This window comes from Macrobrachium nipponense, chromosome 5 (genome assembly GCF_015104395.2).
Source record: "Macrobrachium nipponense isolate FS-2020 chromosome 5, ASM1510439v2, whole genome shotgun sequence".
NCBI lineage: Eukaryota > Metazoa > Arthropoda > Malacostraca > Decapoda > Palaemonidae > Macrobrachium > Macrobrachium nipponense.
Window position 1 is genome coordinate 72,643,740 of NC_061107.1, and position 22,478 is coordinate 72,666,217.

The 22,478-nt window shown below is 43.5% G+C and overlaps 1 protein-coding gene across 1 annotated transcript in view; it reads left to right on the top strand.

Annotated features, from left to right (window-relative positions):
• Nucleotides 1-378: 378 nt before the first annotated feature.
• The window catches only part of LOC135215404 (pyroglutamyl-peptidase 1-like), an 80,109-nt gene continuing 58,009 nt past the window's right edge, over nucleotides 379-22,478 (top strand). Inside the window, 1 exon segment of the mRNA XM_064250005.1 lies at nucleotides 379-454. Coding sequence (XP_064106075.1) covers nucleotides 394-454 — 61 coding nt within the window. The 5' untranslated portion in view covers nucleotides 379-393.

Genomic DNA, 22,478 nt, shown 5'->3' on the forward strand with positions numbered 1-22,478 from the left:
AGCGGAAATTGCGCAAATACATCCCATTCCAGTCACCATCGAACAAATGCAAGCTATTGCTATTTTTAATTTCCCGAAACTTTTGAGTTGTATGAGGACATAGAGTGGAGACTACGCATGTATATACATTAAGTATGTTAGGTTTTTAAAATAACGCTCATCCCATAAGGACGGGAGTTGAAAGAAAGTAAAAAAAGTGAATAAAAGCCAGCATGTGTTTCTCTGCAATTTGGATGACGTCATAATGCGCTCTACGAACGTTCGGTGTCATGAAGTTTCGTATATAACCGCTAGGGGGGTTAAGGTAGAATAGGTATTAGGCATTAGGCAAACAGTCCGTGCAATTGTTGTTCTTGCTGAATCTTAGACGCCGTTGTGTTGTTCGCGAGAAATATGGAAAGTAAGTTTTTACTTGCTCATTGTAGATTAACTTTCGGAGAAGCTAAGATCGATGGTAAGTATTCTGATTGCCAACCTAACTTTTAATTAATCTAAATATAAAAAATACACGCTGCTGTGCTACAAGTTTGACTTTCATTATATATATATATATATATATATATTATATATATATATATATATATATATATATATATATATATAATCGGACACGTACTACATCCATGTAAGCAACAGGATTAGGGGACTTATATGATTAACCCTTTTGCTGTGGTTCCCCTAAAAAGGACACCAAAGTGCATATCTAGGGCAGGGTTTTTTTATTTTAGAAAACAACAACAACGAAAGTTAATTACAATCTTAAGGACCCCGCACATTGGTTTGCAATTCATTGCATATTATTTTCATTCAGTACCTGCCATATGCGGTTTGCTTTCGTTACCATCAAATTTTTTTTTAGATACTTTAGGCTGTGTTTTCACAGGGTTTGACTGCTCGATAATTTACAGTGTAAGTCACAATTACAAGTCTTTCTAAATCCATGCCAAAAATTATTCTGTTATCAGTGATATGTCATATGGTTCGTAAATGTTCGTTTCCGTTGTCAGTAATTACCTGGCATCTGTGTCTGTTCGTGTGTGTGTGTGTGTGTGTATGTTCTTCCATCATGGTGATTTCTCGGTTTTGTAACTGGAATTGAAAGTGCGGAAATTTTCAATACTTTTCGAAATTCGTCCTTGAGTTATGTAGCCAGACGGAAAAAGAAGAAGAAAAAAGGACATGTCTGGCAAATTATGAATAGTATATACCAAGACCGTGTGTAAGGCAACCTTTATTTTAGAAGTGATAATCGAGACAAGGTTCAAAACACGTTCATCTCTCTCTCTCTTTCTTTCTTTATGTAATATATATAATATATTATATATATATATATATATATATATATATATATTATATATATATATATATATATATATCTGTGGTGTGTGTGTGTGTGTATAGATATATATATATGTGTGTGTGTGTGGGGTGTGTGTATAATATATATATATATATATATATATATATATATATATATATATATATATATATATATAGTATGTGTATGTGGTATTAGAAACACTTACGAGCAGTGACCAAAACAGGGTTGCTGTGGGTTTGCTATGGCTGATATGATAACTTACACAATTCTCCCATTGTTGTGGGATTTTGATGATAATTGTGCAAGAAGTTACGAGTAGACTATCATACTTTGTATCCACAGATATCTATCATAACAACAATGGCGCAACAGCGAGTACGTGACAACGCAAAATGACAGGACAAAATGCGTTCGTCTACTCTATTCCAACTAAAACTTTCCCTCCCCCACCCCACCGCTATCATATTATTAAGGTTTTCTCCCCATATCTCTAGGCTACTATCGAAGCCATATTGTTTTTTTTAAAAGGGAACTATAGCAGATGCTGCCTTGTCATAGATGTGACCCTCTACAATATGGGGGGTGACGCAATGCAGGTTGGCGCAGGTGAAAGTATTCCTCAGCTTCCATTCCTTTCAAAACGAATTCTTAAAGATCACAAGAATTTAAAAAAAAAAAAAAAACTATATTTTGTGTGCTGACAACTATTCCAATCGAAATTGGGCTGTCTCCCTTGCAGTAAGTCCTGCCTTCTTATCTAAGTTATGCAGATGAATTTTTGGGTCTACTACTTATACTGAGTGCATCTCTGTAACTCAGTAGTACTACATCAAATACCCACTACTGTAATTATAATTCAGCTCGGACATACAAGAATGCTTTTCACAAGGAATCCAAAAACTAATCTATTAAGGCGAGATTGCCTTCATTAAGAACAGTTTTGATCAATGTTAGTTTTTTTTTTTTTTTTTTTACAATGAAAATCATTCTTACAATTAGCGCACACTTGTAGCGAGACGACAATTTCACCAGTGAAAATATTCTGGTTTAGTTTATGAGTGGATATGGTAATCCTCAGCCGTCAATGCACTTACTTATTACGAGTTCATGAAGCCTACACGACCCAGAAGCTAAAAATTAACCTCGCCTAACTCAAACAAGAAAAAAAAAAAAAAAAAGAAAAAAAAAAAAAAAATAAAAGAATGCTAACCCGCGCGATAAGGTATCTACAAGGGAAAAGGAAAGGTCTTTGACGTTTGATTATTTTCTCTTTATAGGTCAAAACATTTAATTCAAATCTTACATCTTTTCCGGTTCATTTATACCTTGTCTTTTCACTTATTCCCGTGAACTCGTTGCTATTTGGTACAGCTGTATATTAAAAAAAAATGTATTTAAGAAATAATTTCCTCAGAATGCAATAAAAAAATAAAAAACGTACACATAAACAGAATTTCCGTAAAAAAAAACAAAACGTGTGTTGTGTAAAGGTGGTCACACGTGAGAGCCGAACCTTGTATGTGTAACTGAATTACGCATATACGGTTACAAGGTGTCAAATGTTGAGGACGAACCGTAACCACGTTAAGCACGTAACTTCATTTCAATCCACTGCGATCATCAGTCTGTCTCTGTCCGGCCCGGGTTGTTTACCGACGAGGGGGCCACCATGCAAGAAGCAGCTACCGCGTATATTTATATACATTATTTAACGAAGATGAAGCGAAATAAAAAAAGATGGTGGCAATCAAGGGCCTTAGGTATACTCGAAGGTAGAATACAGTGGCGGGTAATTACTCGCTGACATGAGATTCCAAGAAGTTTCAGGCCACATTAAAGTCTGTTCTTCGTAATAACTAATAAATTGAAGGACCCTTCCTCACTCCAATCAGCCATGGTAGACATATACGTACTGACTGATAGGGATGGGCAAGTACCGGTACAAGTACCGGTTTTTCCGGTTACAGGCTTCATGGTACATTACTGGTAAAAATCTCAGTACCGGTAATTTACCGTTATTGCTGTTAATTAAGAAATAGTAAAAATGCCTCTCACTATGTGCTGATTGCTGAACCACTATAATACTCACACACATGCAGTACAGTGTAACACCAGTTCTTTAAAACTAATAGTATCTGTATGACACTATTTCTAATTGTGCTGATACGGCAAATGCAACACGATTCATTTACTTCTTTTTTGCTTACTTTTATCAATCGACCTACTGTTCTGCATTAGAATAAAGAGTACTACACTAATTTCAACGAGTTGCCTGGTGGAAGACTACTGTATATCTTATGAGGAACAGAGTCGAATATTATATTATTATTATATATCTATCTCAATATATATATATATATATATATATATATATATATATATATATATTTAGATATGTGTGTGTAGGCTAAACATAGAATATTTATACAGTAGTTATGAATCCTCTTTAAATAAATTATCATAATATGCAGTGTTATGCATAAACTTTTAATATAAACTATCTCTGAATTACCATTATCACTAATGAAATAATTGGTGGAATCGCGGAACGCATTAGTAACCCACAACACACCATTAACACGACTCGACACCATCTTACCATTTACCTAACTTGCATTGCCGGGATACCATTTAGCAACAGTCCAAACATACCACTCACGATCGCCTTGCTAGTGAAATACATACCAGTAAAGTACCGGTAATACCGGTAACAGTAAATTTTTTACCGGTTTTACCGGTTAACTGAAATTAGCGGTTACTTGCCCATGAACCCCTACTTGACTGACCGAAAACAAGGGACTCTACTATGGACGGCCTTGTTCATAGTCGGTGTTAACAAGTTCAGCAACCTCTGTTGTTACGCGTGTAAAAGCCGGCCATACACGTGCAGTTTTAACTGACAGTTATGACTGTGCAGTTATAACTGACACAGTTTAAACTGACGTCAGTTAAAAATGAAATGCACACACACACACAGTTCAATCCCTCAGTTTTTACCATGGATTCCGAGAAGTACGATCTTGTGCTCTCGATGTATTCTTTGTAATGCTACAGACAAATAGAAAAAATAAAACTAAAAACAAAGCGTAAACCCAGTGGTGCAAAAAGTGGTTACTGGGGCGAAATCAATGTTCTGATATTAAATTATTAAAGGAAATTTTAAGTGAAGAACCAATTTGATTTCTCAATTATTTGCACATGACTGGAACTGTACCAAAAGTGCTTTCGCTTTGTTTACGTGCTATCTCAACAAACTGCACTCACCGCTACCACCTGTAGAAATGAGAAATTGAGAACTGTACAGTTACGAATCCCCCACACACGCTCAGTTCATTTACTCCTTTCAGTTAAAAATATGGAACATTGCATTTGTCTCAGTTTAACTGTACAGTTTTTGTTGAACTGACGAAACTGAGCAAACCTGAGATACCCCCACACGTGCAGTTTTAACTGTCAGTATAACTGAACAGTTATAACTGTCAGTTAAAACTGCACGTGTGTGGCCGGCCTAATACAGGTCCCGCCCTTCGGGGCCCAAAAACCGACAGTTGCCGGGACGGAGGGCGAACTTACCCTCGAACCTCGCGGGTTCGGGGTTCGGGTTCGAGGATCCGTCCACACTTGCGTTTTGTTACAAGAATCGGTTACAATACAAGGTTCGGTTCGCACGTGTGTACCCACCTTTTAAGATGATCTCGATCAACAGACAGCCATATACGTTACAGCGGTGGTGAGACGAACATTTTATTGGCGAACAAAATAGTGCTGATACTTTAGCTTACAATAATGTCACATCGAGTGATTATAGTCTACGGAGCTACAGAGTTCACGCAGAAGTCTGCGTCTTTCGATAAAGCTGATATGATAACCCAGAAAGCCCAAACACAAACAGGACTACTTCTGAAAAAATCTTATCGGTTAAAAGTGTCACAGAGGCGACGATGAAGGTGTGCAAGTTATTGAAACGCGAACGATCAGAGATCTCTATAATTATAGTCATTTACCACTTAACAAAAGCGTAGCTTATACGCGTTTATGAGCGTAGATGAATATGAGTGAAATATAATGCCAATTCAGTGCACAGCGTAAAGTGCAGTGATATGGCACTAGCATCCTAATGGGGTAGATGAACATAGGCTAATGTAGCTGAATATAGACTAATGAAGGAGGATACCTATACAAAGAATATCAGTGAAGAACCTTTGTATTCATGGAGCCTAGATTATTGGAAAAGAATATTTGAGAGCTTGGTTATATATTATTAAAGTTATTGAAAGGCCGCATATAGTATTTTAAAGCTGATATGACGCCGGAAAAGTCTAGAAAATCAGGAATGTATCTACTCGATTGAAGTTCTGCAATTCCAGAGGAGATAGAGAGAAGAAGATTTGGTATATGGGACGGCAGCCAAAATAATAGAAGGAACTTTACCAGTCCTTTAGAGGTGAATATAAGACATAGATGTAACGTTATAAAATGGCTCACGAGTCTGTGTCATTAGGTAATTTGACTTGAAATTTATTGGTCTTCCCTAAGCAACCCATTTTGCTGTTGTTGTCTCAACTTCTCTCGCTCTTCCAATGTACATTTAACCCGTGCGGTATAAACTGCTAGACATTCGCATAGAGGTTTTTAGTAAAAGTCGCTAACTAAACTGTATTTTGGTACTAATGTCTCCTTTTTGTCATATCTTGATGGTGGCCTGTCACAAGAGACATGGGTTTCTCCTAAATGATTCATCTCTTTTGAAAAACTCTTATATAAGGAATGTAGCATATACACACACATACGTTTTCTATATATATATATATATATATATATATATATATATATATATATATATATAGCCTATATACTGAATTAATTATGAAATCGTTGTAGTTACAGCTACAGTACGACGCAATATTCATAGCTGTCGTTTTTTTCTGTACGATCTTATGTAAGCAATAGCTCGTCTATAACAATATAGCACAGTATGATGGGTTATGTACTATGTAACTCGGCTATCCTCAGTGGATAGCACCAATTAAGGACATAATTATAGCTGTATATTTTGCTACAATATAGGGGGGGAGCTTTTACTCATAATTATAAACTTTCATGGCATAAAACTCCAAACCAATTGGTCTCATCTGAACAGAAGACGTCTAATTGCTATATTATAATGCCATTTAACGATGACACCAGCCATGTTTGACAATGCCTGACTTCATCGCTATGGTGTCATCATCAGACATCATGTCACCATCACGTTCTGAAGGAAATCCCAATAAAAAAAAAAAAAAAGCTGTTCACGACGAAGTTGTATTTGGTTTTTATACGTTTTAATGCATTGTTAGGTTGCCAAATTGCTGTAGCATATTTTAAAAAATCGCTCGTAACCTATTAAAAAAAAAAGTTAAAATTTAATGACGTCAGAAAACGTCATTTATGATCATTTACGATTTTTTTCGATGCCGTATTTTCTTATATATGTGTTTAATGCATTGCTCACTGGGTTGCCTAATTGCTGTAAATTGCTGTAGAATATTTTATAAAAAATCTGCTATGACCTAAAAGTTCAACAAATGAGTTAAGACGTCATACGTCATTTATGACGAATATTTTTACTATGTTATTAGTACCAAGTAGCAACAGGTTGGAGTTTTTTTGTTTTGACGTGAAGTGACGGCTGCCGTGACTTGAAGTAAGCCAAGTTATCCCATAATTTTTAAAGATAATCATAGATTAATCATTAAAGTAAAATATGAAAACAGTTTTAGAGGTTTGAACGTATGATTAAGGTCGAAATTAAATAATACCTATACCTTTACTCTCATGCTATACAGTAAGCCACTTGGGCTACTTACCTAAGGTTCAAGTAACTCCGATATAGCTAGGTAGGTAAAGGTCGTCTGTTATAGAATATAGGTAGCCATAATCTTTTACTAAGACGTTTAATTTACCGAAATTATATAAATTTAGGTAGGCATAGGCAAAATAATTAATTTTAATATTTTCGTAGCTTTATAGCTACCTAGGCTATAGCTTATAGCCTAGGTAGGCCTAAGGGATCGGTTAGGTTAAATGCTTGAGACTTGCATTCTATAAGCCTAGGCCTATAACCTAGCTAGCTAATTGTCGTATCTGAGGCATTATTTTTTTTTTATTTTTGGGGAGATAAACCCCCAAAAAACCATTATCAGAGCAAAAAAGCTTATTTTGATTGACCTGTCCTCCAAAATGTGCATTTAGATACCTAGCTACCTAGTAGGTAGGTAGGTAGTAAACTTTTATGCGCCTAACATAGGCCTAACCTAGGTAGTATAGTATCATATTAGCCTAGTTTAATTTACGTATTACAATATATCTATGCTGTACACGAATGCTGTAATGTTTTTTGTATTGGAATATGAGACTAAGATCAACCCTATTACTGTAGTACCTATAGTATCATCCTATTTAGGGTAAAAAACCGCAGGGTACAGGGGTGGACTATGTACGATCAATGTGTACAACCCCAAAAAAAGTACATTATAACGCATTTTGACATCGGAGATGGGCATCAGACGCGACTTGTTGTTTGTAAGACCTCTACTCCGGTGTCAGGACGTGTTATAATGTACTTTTCTTGGGGTTGTACACATTGATCGTATATGGTCCACCCCTGTACCCTGCGGTTTTTTACCCTAGGTAGTAGCTAGTAAAAATTCATCGCATCGGCCTAGTTGAAATAAAAAAAAAAATAGCATGCCTTATCTTGGAATATCAGACTGTAAGATAAACCCTGTTACTGTGTATCGCCCTATTTATAAACCTTGGTCTAGGGCTAGCCTATAAGCCTAGTACTAGTAAAAATTCACCATATAGGCCTAGTTGAAATAAAAAAAATGGAACAAAAATGCCTTATCCTATGGCCTACCTAGTCTGACCTGAATAATAACATGAAATTTCACTGAAATGAACAACTTTCAGCATGTTGAAGGTTGCATTGGCCTGTTCAAGCTAATTTTGGCAGTAGGCTGACAAATAAGACAGCCGCTAGGGTTTGGGATGTCAAATGTATTTCGCCATATTTAGTGCTAGTCCCTAGGGGTTAATTATAATCGACCCCCAAAAATAATGGTTTATTCTTAAAAAAAACCCAAGTACTATAGGAAACCATAATTGCCCAAGGAATACCCAATGCCGAGTTATTACCTAGATCTACCCATTGCATATATCTATTATATTTTTGTATTTTTTGTACATGAACTTACCTCGCCAGATATATACTTAGCTTAGGTCTCTGACGTCACGACAGAAAATTCAAAACTCGCTGGGCACACGCTACAGTATTGTCAGGTGATCTACCTTACCCGCCGCTGGGATGGCGGGGGTGTAAGAACCAGTCCCCTTTCGTTCGTCAGATTATTTTCTGTCGCCGGCTGGACAACACCTGTTGTTCAGTCTTACGATAGTTAAATTCTTTCTCGTTGCTGACGATTTGGATTTTGGTGAAGTACCCTTTGGTTGTTGGCTTGGCATACGCTTTTTGGACTGTTTTTGGATTTTTCTTTTGGATTTCTCTTACAATATCTTTAATCATGGATGATTCTGAAATTAAGAAACCTAGTTTATTTAGGGTTTGTTCAGTGAAGGAATGTAAAGTTAGGCTTCCTAAAGCTGCATTAGATCCTCACTCTGTATGTACGTCTTGTAGAGGGAAATGAATGCTCTTTATTAACCCTTGCAAAGAGTGTGAGAATTTGGATGAGGATGGTTGGAAGGCTCTTTCTTCTTATGTGAGAAAGTTAGAGAAGGATAGGGTGCGCAAGGCTTCTTCAAGGAGCTCTAGTAGATCGAGGGTGAGTGAAGTTGACGCTGAGCCTGTAGTAGAAGTAGTTCCTTCTCCGTTTTGTTTTCAGCCCCTGCGCCCAGCTTTGAACCCGAAGATTCGTTTTCGGAAGTTGCTTCTGGGAGAGCCTCGATCAGGAGTAAGGAGAGCCTCGCTCGCTCTCGACAAGGTAAGAGTGATGATAGTGCAAGTGATCAGTGCAGTGCCCCTAGTGCAGTGGAGGGTGCGTCTGACCGGCTCACTAACGCTTCCAGGCCTAGACCTCTTCCGACTCCAGACCCAGTGGAGGAGGAAAGTCGAAAGCCGCAGGAAGGTTAGGGAGAAACCCCCACCGGTCAGGCGTCCCCTCGGCAGTTCCTGTTGCTCGTTCCCAGGCTGCCTTGGATCGAACCAAGAAGGAGTTATTGCGCCAGTGCTTCTCGTCATCTTCGTCGCCTTCTCCTCAGCGTAGATGGAGCGCCTCGGAGTCGTCTCGCCCTCTCAAGAGGCCCTGGAAGGATCCTTGCGCCCTCCCTCCAGCCCCGAATCCTTCGCGGAAGAGCCAGAAGTGGAAACGCAAGAGAACCAAGATTTCGTCCTTTCCTTTCCGGTTACGCTTCTCCTGTTCTCGCTCTCGGACTTCGTCCCCTGTAGAGGATTTTAAGAGATCTCCTGCGCGTATCCTGGCGGGTCTGCAGGCGCAAATTGCGGCTTTAGCGGAGTCTATTGCCGGGACTTCTCATCGTCGGAAAGGACGCCCACTTCCGGTGAAGAAGTCTAAGAACATTCCTTCGGCTAAATCTCTCGGCTAGAGAAGCTTTTGAGCCTGTTAGTAGGAGGTCAGAAGTGCAGGCTGGAGCTCGGGATCTTTCTCCGAGTAGGCTCTCCTCTCTTCCCAGCAAGAGTTGTGAGCATGTAAGGCGTAAGGAGCCAGACAGGCTCTCTCCTCAGGATTTCCGCTCCTCTTCAGTTAGGCTCAAGAGCTTGACAGACGTCAAGAGCTCGTTTTCGTCAGGAGCGAAGGAAGAGTTCTTCGTCTGGTGGCCACTCTCCTTTTGACGGACGCTCGGAGCCTAGTAGGCGTCAAGAGCCTAGTAGGCGCCAAGAGCCTAGTAGGCGCCAAGAGCCTGGTAGGCGGGCAACGGAAGCTTCTCCTCCGTTAGATCACTCCCGATTGGATAGGCGCTCAGAGCCTTGTAAGCGCGCTTCTGACAGGGATTCATCTGTGGATGTTTTTCTCTCCCCGTGGCAGGCGTCAAGAGCCTGTCAGGGGTTTTGAGCTCAATAGGCATAAGAGCCTGGCAGGCGCCAAGAGCCTAGCAGGCGCAGAGAGCCTCGATAGGCCGCTCTCCCTTTTCCAGACGCTCTTCTGTGGAGTTAGAATCTGTTTCCGACAGACGGGCCTCCACTTGTAGGCGCTCTCCTAGTAGGCGCTCCCCAAGTAGGCGCTCTCCTAGCAGGCGCTCCCCAAGTAGGCTCTCCGGGCCTGGGAGGCGCTCTCAAAGTAGGCGCTCTCCTAGTAGGCGCTCTCCAACTAGGCGCTCTCCTAGTAGGCTCTCTCCTGGGAGGCGCTCTCCTGGTAGGCGCTCTCTGGTAGGCGCTCCCCGTGTAATGCGCTCTCCCAGTGGGTTTTGTTTCTCCCCAGTAGGCCGCTCTCCGCAAACAGGCGCTCTCCAAGGATTAGCTCTCCTCTGGGCAGTAGAGCTTCAAGACGTCATTCTTCGGAAGAATTTGTTGGGGATTCGGAGGAAGATTTTGACCCAAAGGATGCTTCGGTTTCTTCGTATCAAGAGAAGTACAGACCTCCTCTTGCAAGATTTTGGGGAGTCTCTTTCGGCCGTTGCTCCTCCGTCTCCTCCGTCCTTATTTTCAACGACCAGTACGGCTAAGAAGTCTTCAGTCGTTAAGATGAAGCTACAGTGTCTATGAAGGAGGCTCTGAAGAACTTTGACGACTGGTTGGTTTCAAAAGAAGAGAAAGGCAAGACAGTTTTTTCTTTTCCCCCGTCCCAAGCTGACGGGTAAGATGGGGTTCTGGTACGAGTCAGGAGAGCCCTTGGGTCTGAACTCTTCCCTCTTCTGCAGACTCGGACTTCTCTTCGTTGGTTGATTCCGCACGTCGCTCAGGCGCTGAATTCTGCGAAGACGACGTGGGTATGAGCGAGTTGGATCACCTTCTGAAGGGAATGTTCCGAGTCTTAGAAGTTTTTAACTTTCTTGACTGGACCCTTGGAGTGTGGCTAAGAGGACTTCAAGAGCAAGACACTCTTTCGCCTGAAGACCTCCACGCAGTTCTGTCTTGCATGGACAAGGCAGTGAGAGACGGTTCCGGGGAAATTGCTTTCACTTTTTGGGGCGGGTGCAGGAGTAGTAAAGAAGAGGGCCGCTTTTCTGCTCTTTTTCTTACCAAGGCGGCGGTTTCTCACGCACAGAGAGCTTCCTTGCTGTATTCACAACTTTCCCCGCAACTCTTCCCCAAGAAGACTATTAATGATATCTCCAGCTCGTTATCAGCAAAAGCGACGCAGGATATGCTAGCGCGGCTCGGCTAGAATTCCGAAACCTTTGTTTCAACAGAAGACGAAGAAAGAGGCTCAAAGTAGGCAAGAACCCTTTCGAGGAGGACCTTCGTCTCGCTCTTCTTCCTCCAGAGGTTCAAGACCACCTAGAAGAGGAAATGACCTTCTCTCGGTCTATTAGGGCCAAGAAGTAGTTCGTGTGTCCTCCAGACAACTGTGGGTGCCAGACTTTCTGAACTTTGCAGATGTCTGGGCACGAAAGGGGGCGGACAAAACTGGTCCCTCACGATCATCAAGAGGGGATACCTCATTCCCTTTATCTCGAGACCACCCTTGACCACCACTCCAAGGGCACTGGTGGCCAAATACAAAGACCCACTAATGAATCAAGCCCTCGCTCTAGCGGTAGAGCTGATGTTAGAGAAAGAGGCAATAGAGATGGTTCAGGACCCTCTTTCAGCGGGGTTCTACAACCGTCAGTTCCTAGTTCCCAAGAACTCAGGAGGATGGAGACCGGTTCTGGACGTGAGCGCCCTGAATGTCTTTGTGAAGAAGAGGAAGTTCGGCTATGGAGAACGACGTCCATCAGTCTTTACGCTCTTCGTCCCGGGGACTGGATGGTGTCGCTGGACCTTCAGGACGCTTACTTCCATGTGCCGATCCATCCTTCTTCTCGCAAATTTCTCAGATTCATGTTGGGAGGGAACGTTTTTCAGTTCAGGGCCCTATGCTTCAGCCTTTCCACGGCCCCCCAAGTATTCACAGGACTGATGAAGAACGTTGCCCAGTGGCTTCATCTCGAGGGAGTGAGGATTTCCCTCTACTTGGACGATTGGCTTATCAGGGCCAAATCAAGGAGAAATGTCTGGAGGACTTACGAAGTGACGTGGATCTAGCAGCTTCTCTGGGTTTGCTAGTGAATTTCGAGAAGTCACAGCTAATCCCAGTCAAGAGCGTATCTATCTGGGGATTCTGATTGGCTTCTCAGGTTTTTCGGGCGTATCCGTCCACAGAGAGGATAACCCGAGGTTTGGAGAAGGTATGCAATCTTTCTAGAGAAAGATGTATGCACAGCAGGGAGTGGATGAGTCTGTTGGGGACACTCTCCTCGCTGGAGCAATTCGTTTCTCTAGGAAGGTTGCACCTCAGACCCCTACAGTTCTTCCTGACGAGGAACTGGGATCGAAAATCTCAAGGTCTGGACTTTGCGTTCAAGATTTCGCAAGAGATAAAGGAGGATCTACGTTGGTGGCTAGACCCTCTATTGTTCAAGGAAGGCCTTTCCTTGCAGGTTTCGAAACCCCAACCTAGTGTTGTATGCAGACGCTGTCGGACATAGGTTGGGGAGCTACTCTCGGGTCGAGAGAAAATGTCAGGCACCTGGATGGGGGATCAAGGGGTCCTGGCACATCAACAAGAAAGAGCTAACAGCGATTTGGTTAGCTCTCAAGACCTTCGAACCCTCAGTAAAAGGGAAATATGTTCAGATCAACTCCGACAACACTACAGCCCTGGCTTACATTCGGAAACAGGGGGGGTGGGGTACTCCACTCTTTCTCCCTGTACGAGGCAGCGAGATCGCTCCTCCTGTGGTCAGAGGAAAGGAAGATCAGGCTTCTCACCAGGTTCGTACAGGGAGAGAAGAAATGTCAGAGCGGATCTGCTAAGCAGAAGGAATCAAGTCCTTCCCTCAGAGTAGGACTCTGCACGCGGACGTATGCCAGGAGCTGTGGAGGACGTGGGGCAGGCCCCATCTCGATCTATTTGCGACCTCCAGGAATGCGAGGATAGATCTATACTGCTCCCCTATTGCAGACCCAAGAGCAGTGGCAATAGATGCATTCCTGATGGATTGGAGGAATCTGGATCTTTACGCGTTCCCGCCTTTCAAGATTCTAGGGGAAACGTTAAGGAAGTTCGCAGCTTCAGAGGGAGCAAGGATGACTTTGATAGCTCCGTTCTGGCCCGCCCCACGACTGGTTCACAGAGGTACTGGAATGGCTGGTGGATGTCCAAATATCCCTACCTCTAATAGTCGATCTGCTCAAACAGCCCCACTTCGACAGGTTTCACAAAAACCTCCCCGCTCTTCTCAGTCTGACTGGTTATTCAGACTATCAAGAGAATCGTCAGAGCTAAGGGCTTTTCGGCAAAGTCTGCAAGGGCTATTGCCAATGCACGTAGACCTTCCACATCTAGAGTCTACCAGTCGAAGTGGGATGTTTTTCGACGCTGGTGCAGGACTCATAAAGTTTCCTCCTCCAGTACCTCTGTGACTCAGATAGCAGATTTCCTTATCTTCCTGAGGGAAAAATGCGGGTTGGTTGTCTCCACCATCAAGGTATACAGGAGCATGCTTTCCTCAGTTTTTCGTCATAGAGGATTAAACATATCTGAGGACAAGGACCTCCATGATTTAATCAGATCGTTTGAAACGGTTAAAAGAACCTCCTCCTTAGTTCCTAGCTGGAATCTAGATGTCGTGCTGCTCTTCTGAGGTCCTCAAGGTTCGAACCTCCCCATACTGCTTCGTTCAGAGACCTTTCGATGAAGACTTTTTTTTCTCTGTGCGTTAGCGTCAGCGAAGAGGGTCAGCGAGCTGCAGGCTCTAGAAGGTGAGGTAGGTTTCCAAGGAGGCTCCGCGGTTTGCTCTTTTCTTCCGCTTTCCTAGCCAAGAATGAAAACCCTTCTTCGCCGTGGCCCAGGAGCTTCGAAATCAAAAGCTTATCCTCCTTAGTTGGGACAGAAGAGGAGAGATCTCTTTGCCCGGCCCTGAGAAGCCTGAAATATTATCTTCAGAGGAAGAAAAGACTTGCTGCTAATGAGAGCAATCTCTGGTGCTCTGTAAGGGACCCCAGTAGGCCCTTATCTAAAAATGCACTCTCATTCTTTATCAGGAATGTTATTAGAGAAGCACACACTTCTTGCAATCAGCAACAGTTTAACCTTCTGAAAGTCAAGGCGCACGAAGTACGGGCCATCGCGACGTCTTTGGCTTTCAAGAAGAATTTGTCATTACAAAACCTTATGAAGGCCACTTTTTGGAGGTGTGAATCAGTCTTCTCTAATCACTACCTAAAGGACGTATCGATTACGTATGATAAGTGTTTTGGACTAGGCCCTTACGTATCGGCGGATTCAGTGCTGGGGCAGGGAGCTGAAACACATCCTTTTTAATCCTTTTTCCCTGTTAGTTTTAAGTTTGAGTTTTTGGTTTGTACGAAGGAGGTTGCAGGAGGCAGCTCCTTCTTTCGTATACTAATGTTAGTATTTGGTTAGGTGATCGGTTGTGCTTGAGGCTCCTTGCAATTGGTAGTGATAGGCTCTGGCATGTAAGCGGGTTGATCACATTGACCAGATCCTGCTTGGATTCTGCCAAGTAAGTGGACTCAGTTCCCATTGGTAGACCCAAAGAGTTCTTCAGCCATAGGTCACGCCCTCGCTGAGACTCTTTAGGCAACGCAGACTAATAGACAGTAACTATCAAGTCTTTCTGCCTAAATCAGGTAAGAACCAGAGGTTTATATTATTTATTCCTTTAACATGTGTTGTCCCCACTTTCTAAGTAAGTATGTGTCTCTTTCCCTCCACCAAGGGTGTCAATCAGCTAAGTATATATCTGGCAGGGAAGTTCATGTACAAAAAATGATTATTGTAGTATACAATAAAGTTTTGTACATACTTACCTGCAGATATATACGATTGATGGCCGGCCCCCCAGCCTCCCCTCAGGAGACAGGTGGAAGAAAATAACCTGACAAGAAAGGTGACTGGTTCTTACACCCGCCTCCCAGCGGCGGGTAAGGTAGATCACCTGACCTACCTGTAGCGTGTGCCGCAGTTTTGAATTTTCTGTCGTGACGTCATGAGACCTAAGCTAAGTATATATCTGCCAGGTAAGTATGTACAAAACTTTATTGTATACTAACAATATCATTTTGCAATTATCAACCCAGTTATTGGTCATACACCAGTAATTTCATACATTCAACTTACCTGTCAGATATATACATAGCTATCGACTCCGTCGTCCCCGACAGAAATTCAAATTTCGCGGCACTCGCTACAGGTAGGTCAGGTGATCTACCGCCCTGCTCTGGGTAGCAGGACTAGGAACTATTCCCGTTTTCTAATCAGATTCTCTCTGTCGCCGGTAGTATCACATTGTTGTTGCTTCCTCCTGACTGGAATTCTTTTTCTCACAACGCTTTTGATCATCTTTCGACTGATTTTTGGGGTGACGTACTTGGATCGTTGTTTGGCATTCGCTATCGTGGACTGGTTTTTGGACTTCGCTTTGGATTTTCGTGAATATGTCTGATTCTAGTGTTAGCTTCAGAGTGTGTGTGAATGAAGGCTGTAAGGTGAGGATTCCGAAAGCTTCGGTAGATCCTCACACTACATGCAGTGGTTGTAGAAAGGTTGAATGCTCAATTGAGAATACGTGTAACGAGTGAGAGATTGAGTGCGCAAGAATGGAAGAATCTGACTTGTTACTTGAAGAAGTTTAGAGAAAGATAGAGAGAGGAAGGCGGCTTACAAAAGCCGGAAAATGTCTAGTAGTTCTGTAGCTTCTTCTTCTTCTCTTAATTATGCCCATTCTATTTCAGCCCATTCACAGTTTATCCCTCTGATTCCGCCTCAGAAATAGCGGAACTCAGAGCTTCCCTTCAAAAAATGCAAGAGAAAATGGAAGCATTGGAAGGTAAGAGAAGAATGTGGTTTCTCGAGTGATGTTAGTGTCCCCAGTGTAGTGGAGGGGGCGTCTGGTCGTCCCTGCGACGCTCCCAGGCCTAGACCTCTTCCAAGCTCCCTGGCCCAGAGGAGAAGGAAAGTCGAAAGCCTTACGGGGGTCGTGGGGAATCCCAACAATCAGGCGTCCCTTCGGCAGAATCGTATACATCTCAGACTGCCAGGGACAGCTATAGAAAAAGCGTCCTTCGTGAGTGCTTTTCATCTTCTAGTTCGCCTTCTCCGAGAAGAGGATGGAAGGAATCGAAGCTTTCACGTCCGCTAAAAAGGAACTGGAAAGAACCTGAGCTTAATTCTAGCCCCGAGCGCTTCTCTGAAGAGGCATGGCGCCGTTCGGTAAATCAAGAAAGCTTAGAAAGGATTTAGATCCTTGGAAGGGAAAAGACTCTCGAGCGCCTTCCAGATCTCCTTCTCCTGATTCGAATGAGCCTTCAACCAGGAGAATTTTGATGAATGTACAGGAGCAAATAGCTTCTTTTGGTAGGAGTACTTTGTCTAAAGAGCCTACTCGTAAAAAAGGATGACAGGCTTCCGATTAAGAGATCCACAAATACCGATCTCCTGTCGGGCGCGACGAACCCTCCAGGGGAGTTGTCGCACAAGCGGCCATCTCTGGGGGGAGCGGTGCGTTTGGCAGGCGAGATGTGGGAAAGGAGTAACTCCTACCAAGCGTCAGGCGCCAACTAGGAGCCAGGCGCCAAGTAGGCGCAAAGAGCCTGACTTTACTGTAGATCGTTCTAGGCCCAGATCTTCATCCAAGCAACAAGAGCCAACTGGAGAAGAGAGAACTCCTGATAGGAGTATAGCGCCCACGCGAAAGCGCAATGTACTTGCTATTCGAAAGGCGCATTCCATGAGCGATACTCCTACCAAGCCTCAGGAGTATTCGGAACTATATGCGCCTTCCGTAGGTCAGAGTATTCGGGAAGAGATACTCCTGCCAAGCGCCTTGATTACTCTGGCCTCGATACTCCTCCCAGGCGCCAGGAGTATTCTGGACTTTTTACTCCTACCAGGCGCCAGGAGTATTCTAAGCGCGATGCGCCTACCAAGCGCCAGGAGTATTCTAAGCTTAATACTCCTAACAGGCGCCAGGGAGTATTTGGAGCGAGATGCGCCTTCCAGACGGGCAGGAGTGTATTCGGAAGAGTGTGTAACGACTGTCAGGCGCCAGGAGTATTCCAAACAGGATACTCCTCTACCAAGGCCTCAGGAGTATTCTCAGCGAGATACTCCTGCTAAACGCCAGGCGCATTCTCCTCGTGAAGAGCTTGACATCCGACAGGAGTCTAACAGGCGTAGAGCAGTGATACGTGACTCGCCTAATGATAAACGTAAGGAGAGAGTTACTCCTAGCCCATCTCCTTATAGAAGTGCTTCTTCTTCGGAAAGGAAGAGATCAAGAGAGGAGACAGAGGAGGGAAGGGAGCCTTCTCCTTACCGATCCTATTAATTTAGAATGAAGCGTCTCGGAGGACGAAGTTACTAACAGAGAAGGGCTTTCGAATTACAAAGTTCTTTCTGCTCTTCTCTTAGAAGAATATGGAGATGCATTGACGTCCAGCCGCTCCTCCTTCTCCTCGCTCTCTATTTTCAAGTACGAAGGCACACAAGTCTTCGTCTTTCCTGAAAATGAAACCGGCCATATCCATGAAAAGGGCCTTACAATCTCTGGACTCCTGGATCAAGACTAAGAAGGAGTTAGGAAGGACGATCTTTTGCATGCCTCCCGCTAAACTAAGGGCGAGGAGAGGCATATGGTACGAAACACGGGAGAAAACATGGGATTGTCTCTGCCCGTTTCAGCTGAATCGGACTTCTCCAGTCTCGTAGACTCGTCGAGGAGACATGCCTTAAATTAATTCAGCGAAAGCAACATGGGGTCTTTCGGAAATGGACCATCTCCTCAAGGGACTTTTTCATACCTTAGAAGTATTTAACTTCCTAGATTGGTCCCCTTGGGGTCATTGCTAAGAAGTCCCATGAAAAAGAACAACTAAGCCCTGAAACCTTGCATAGCATCCTTACATGCATCGATAAGGCGGTTCAAGATGGATCGGGCGGAAGTGTGCTCCCTCTTCGGTGTGGGAATACTAAAGAAGAGAGCGGTTCATAGTGCCTTTCTCACTAAGGCCGTCTCGCCTTCGCAGAGATCCGCTTTGCTGTATGCGCCTCTCTCTGAGCATTTATTTCCTTCGCAGTTGGTGAGAGACATTGCCCATTCGCTAACTGAGAAAGCCACTCAGGATCTGTTAAGCAATCCTCAAGGAAGAATAGACCTGTAGCTAGTGAGGAAAAGAAAGCCTCTAAGCCAGCTCAACAACAGCAGCCCTTTCGAGGAGGCTCTCAGGCTAGATCCATCGTCAGAAGGAAATCAACTGAAAAAAGGGGAAGATCTGCCTTCCGTCCCTTTAAGAAGGGAAAATGAGAAATCTTTCCTCCAGACACCTGTAGGAGCCAGGTTACAATTCTTTGCGGGAGCATGGGAAGACATAGGATCCGATCCTTGGTCAATGTCAGTAATCAAGAAGGGTTATTATATCCCATTCAAGGACAGACCCCCTGACAACGTCACCGAGGGAACTGTCAGCCAGATACAAGGACCCTGTTCTGATGGATACTCTTCGTCAAATGGTGGAGCAGATGTGGGACAAAAGAGCAATAGAGCTGGTACTGATCAAAGCTCCCCGGGGTTTTACAATCGCTTGTTTCTCGTAGCGAAAGCCTCAGGGGGATGGAGGACCGGTACTGGATGTAAGTTCGCTGAACAAATTCGTCACAACAGAAGTTCAGCATGGAAACGTCTGCCTCAGTACTAGCAGCTCTCCGTCAAGGAGATTGGATGGTGTCTCTAGATCTTCAAGACGCATATTTCCACGTCCCGATTCACCATTCGTCGAGGAAGTACCTTCGTTTCATGTTCGAGGGAAGGATCTATCAGTTCAGGGCCCTGTGTTTCGGCCTGTCTACGGCTCCCCAAGTCTTCACAGACTTGATGAAAAATGTGTCAAAACACCTTCACATGAAAGGGAAAATAAACGTCTCCCTATACCTGGACGACTGGCTCATCAGGGCCAGGTCTCAAAAGCAGTGTCTGGAGGACCTGTCAACAATCCTGGAATTGACAAAGACATTAGGATTAATCGTGAACCTCGAGAAATCCCAGATGGTCCCAGCCAGAACGTAGTCTATCTGGGGATTCAGATGGATTCTCGGGGTTTTCGAGTATTTCCTTCTCAAGAGAGAGTAAGGAAAGGCTGTGCCACAGTATTGAACTTCTTAGAGAAAGAGCGTACTTCAGCGAGGGTGGAATGGTTGAGCCTTCTGGGGACCCTTTCCTCGCTCGAACAGTTCTTCTCTAGGAAGACTGCATCTCCGTCCGCTTCAGTACTTCCTGAGAAGCAGTTGGAGTTGGAAGACAGGACAGCTCTCGGACACGTTTCCAATCTCATTAAAAGTAAAGGAACAATTAAGGTGGTGGTTGACCCCCTTGGAAGAAAACAGAGGAAGTATCCTTAGAAGTTCGGAACCCAAACCTGACATTGTTCTCAGAACGGTCGGAGACAGGTTGGGGTGCGACTCTAGGGTCCGAAGAAGTGTCAGGCACCTGGTCGGAGAGCAGGTGTCATGGCACATAAATTGCAAGGAGCTCTTTGCGATTCACCTCGCGTTAAGGAGCTTCGAGCAGATAGTCAGAGACAAAGTAATTCAGATAAACTCCGACAATACGACCGCTCTGGCTTATGTCAAGAAACAAGGAGGAACTCACTCTTTCGCCCTATACGAACTGGCAAGAGATCTGCTGATTTGGGCAAATCAAAGGAATGTGTTCTTCTAACGAGATTTGTTCAAGGGGAGAGGAACGTGAGAGCGGACAGACTGAGCAGGAGGTTCCAGGTCCTTCCTACAGAATGGACCCTCCACTAAGAAGTCTGTCAGACCCTTTTGGTATCTGGGGGGAAAACCGCAGATAGATCTATTCGCCACGTTTCTCTCCAAAAGGATAGACACATTTTGTGCCCTGTAGAGGATCCCAGGGCGTTATGCAATAGACGCCTTTCTCCTGGGACTGGTCAGGGCTAGACGTGTACGCTTTTCCCCCATTCAAGATTCTGGGGGAAGTAGTCAGAAAGTTTGTGGCTCGAAGGGAACCAGAATGACTCTGATAGCCCCATATTGGCCATCCCGAATTTGTTCACGGAGGTGATGGAGTGGACAGTGGACTTCCCCAAGATCTCTTCCAAACAGGATAGATCTGCTCAAACAACCCCACTTCGAGTGGTACCGATCAAAATCTAGTACCCGCTCTTGCTCTGACTGCCTTTCGACTATGAAAGATTGGTAAGAACGAGAGGGTTTTCTCGCAAGGCGGCAAGCGCAATTGCTAGAGCCCGCAGATCATCTACTAGGCGAGTGTACCAATCGAAGTGGGAAGTTTTCAGAAACTGGTGCAGGTCGAAGAAGCTGTCCTCTTCCAATACCTCTGTAACCGAAATTGCGGATTTCCTTCTTTTCCTGAGGGAAAAGTCACATCTCTCTGTACCAACTATTAAAGGATACAGAAGTATGCTTTCGTCAGTCTTTAGAAACAGGGGCTTAGACTTGACGAATAATAAAGATTTGCACGATACTCAATCTGCTCCTTTGAAACGTCCAAGTCAGTAGAGCCTAGGATTCCGAGCTGGAACTTAGATGTGGTTCTGAAATTTCTATCCTCGGAAAAGTTCGAACCACCTCATACGGCTTCATTCCGGGATATCACTAGAAAGTGTATATTTCTTCTATCTCTGGCTACGGCTAAAAGGGTCAGCGAGTTGCACGCCCTTGAGTCACGAGTTGGTTTCAAAGAAGATTCTGCGATTTGTTCATTCCAGACTTTTTCTTGCCAAAAACGAGAACCCTTCGAATCCCTGGCCTAGGAGTTTCGAGGTAAAAGGACTTACTAGCCTAGTAGGCAGAGAAATAGAAAGATCACTTTGTCCAGTTAGAGCTCTGAAATTCTATCTGGACAGAAAGAAGCGGTTGGGAGGCTCACAACATGGTCTATGGTGCTCGGTGAAAGACCCCAAGAGACCTATGTCTAAAAATGCTTTGGCCTTCTTTGTTAGAAGTGTAATTACCGAGGCTCATAAGAACTGCCAGATGACTCTTTTTTTTAATCTATTAAGAGTAAGAGCTCATGAGGTAAGGGCAATCGCGACATCAAATCAATTGCGTTCCAGAGAAATATGTCACTTAAAAATATTTTGGACGCAACCTATTGGAGATGCAACTCAGTATTTGCATCTCATTATTTAAAAGATGTGCGAGTAACGTATGAGAAATGTTTTTCTTTAGGTCCGTTGTGTCAGCACAGACAGTTCTGGGTAAAGGAGAGAGCACCGATCCTTAAATATGTGTACGTAACCCTCTTGTCGGATGTGTTCTCGTGTTTCCTGTGCATGGGAGTGTCAGATGTCGCACTGGCGGCCTTCACTTCGCTTCATTAGGAAATCGAGTATGTGGACAGCTGACTATTAGAGGGTACAAAATTTTTATTTTTGATTTTGTATGTATGAGTTTCGAGTTTGTGGTTGTTGCTAAGAGTTTGGGGATGACTCTTGGCAATCTTAGAACTAACACGGGTAAGGATCGGGTGATCGGGATCGGTTGTGTGCTCCTTAAGGGGGCGGCCCCGGCTAATGCCCTTTTTTAAGGACAGGACTTTGATATTCATACCACATAATAAGGTGACTTGGGACATCTCCAAACCGCATATGATTTTCGCCTCTGACCTTGGGTTTTGTGACGCCAGGGCGATTTATCCCGAAAAATAACCATTTTTCAAATTCTATCTCCTCCCTGATATTTAATATTAAGACCTGGGATTACTACCATATATAGACCTGATGTAGACCTCCAATCGAATGGAGAAGTTTTTTTTCTAAAAGTCATTTTTTTGTTTTGCTAGAATATGAATTTTTCAATATGGTCAAAAAATAAACCCCATAAAATCAGGAGAAAAAAAATTATAAAAAAAATACGAAACAAAAATTGGAAAAAAGGGCTCTATTTGATTGTTCTATAATGTCTTTCTGAGTTATATACCAAAT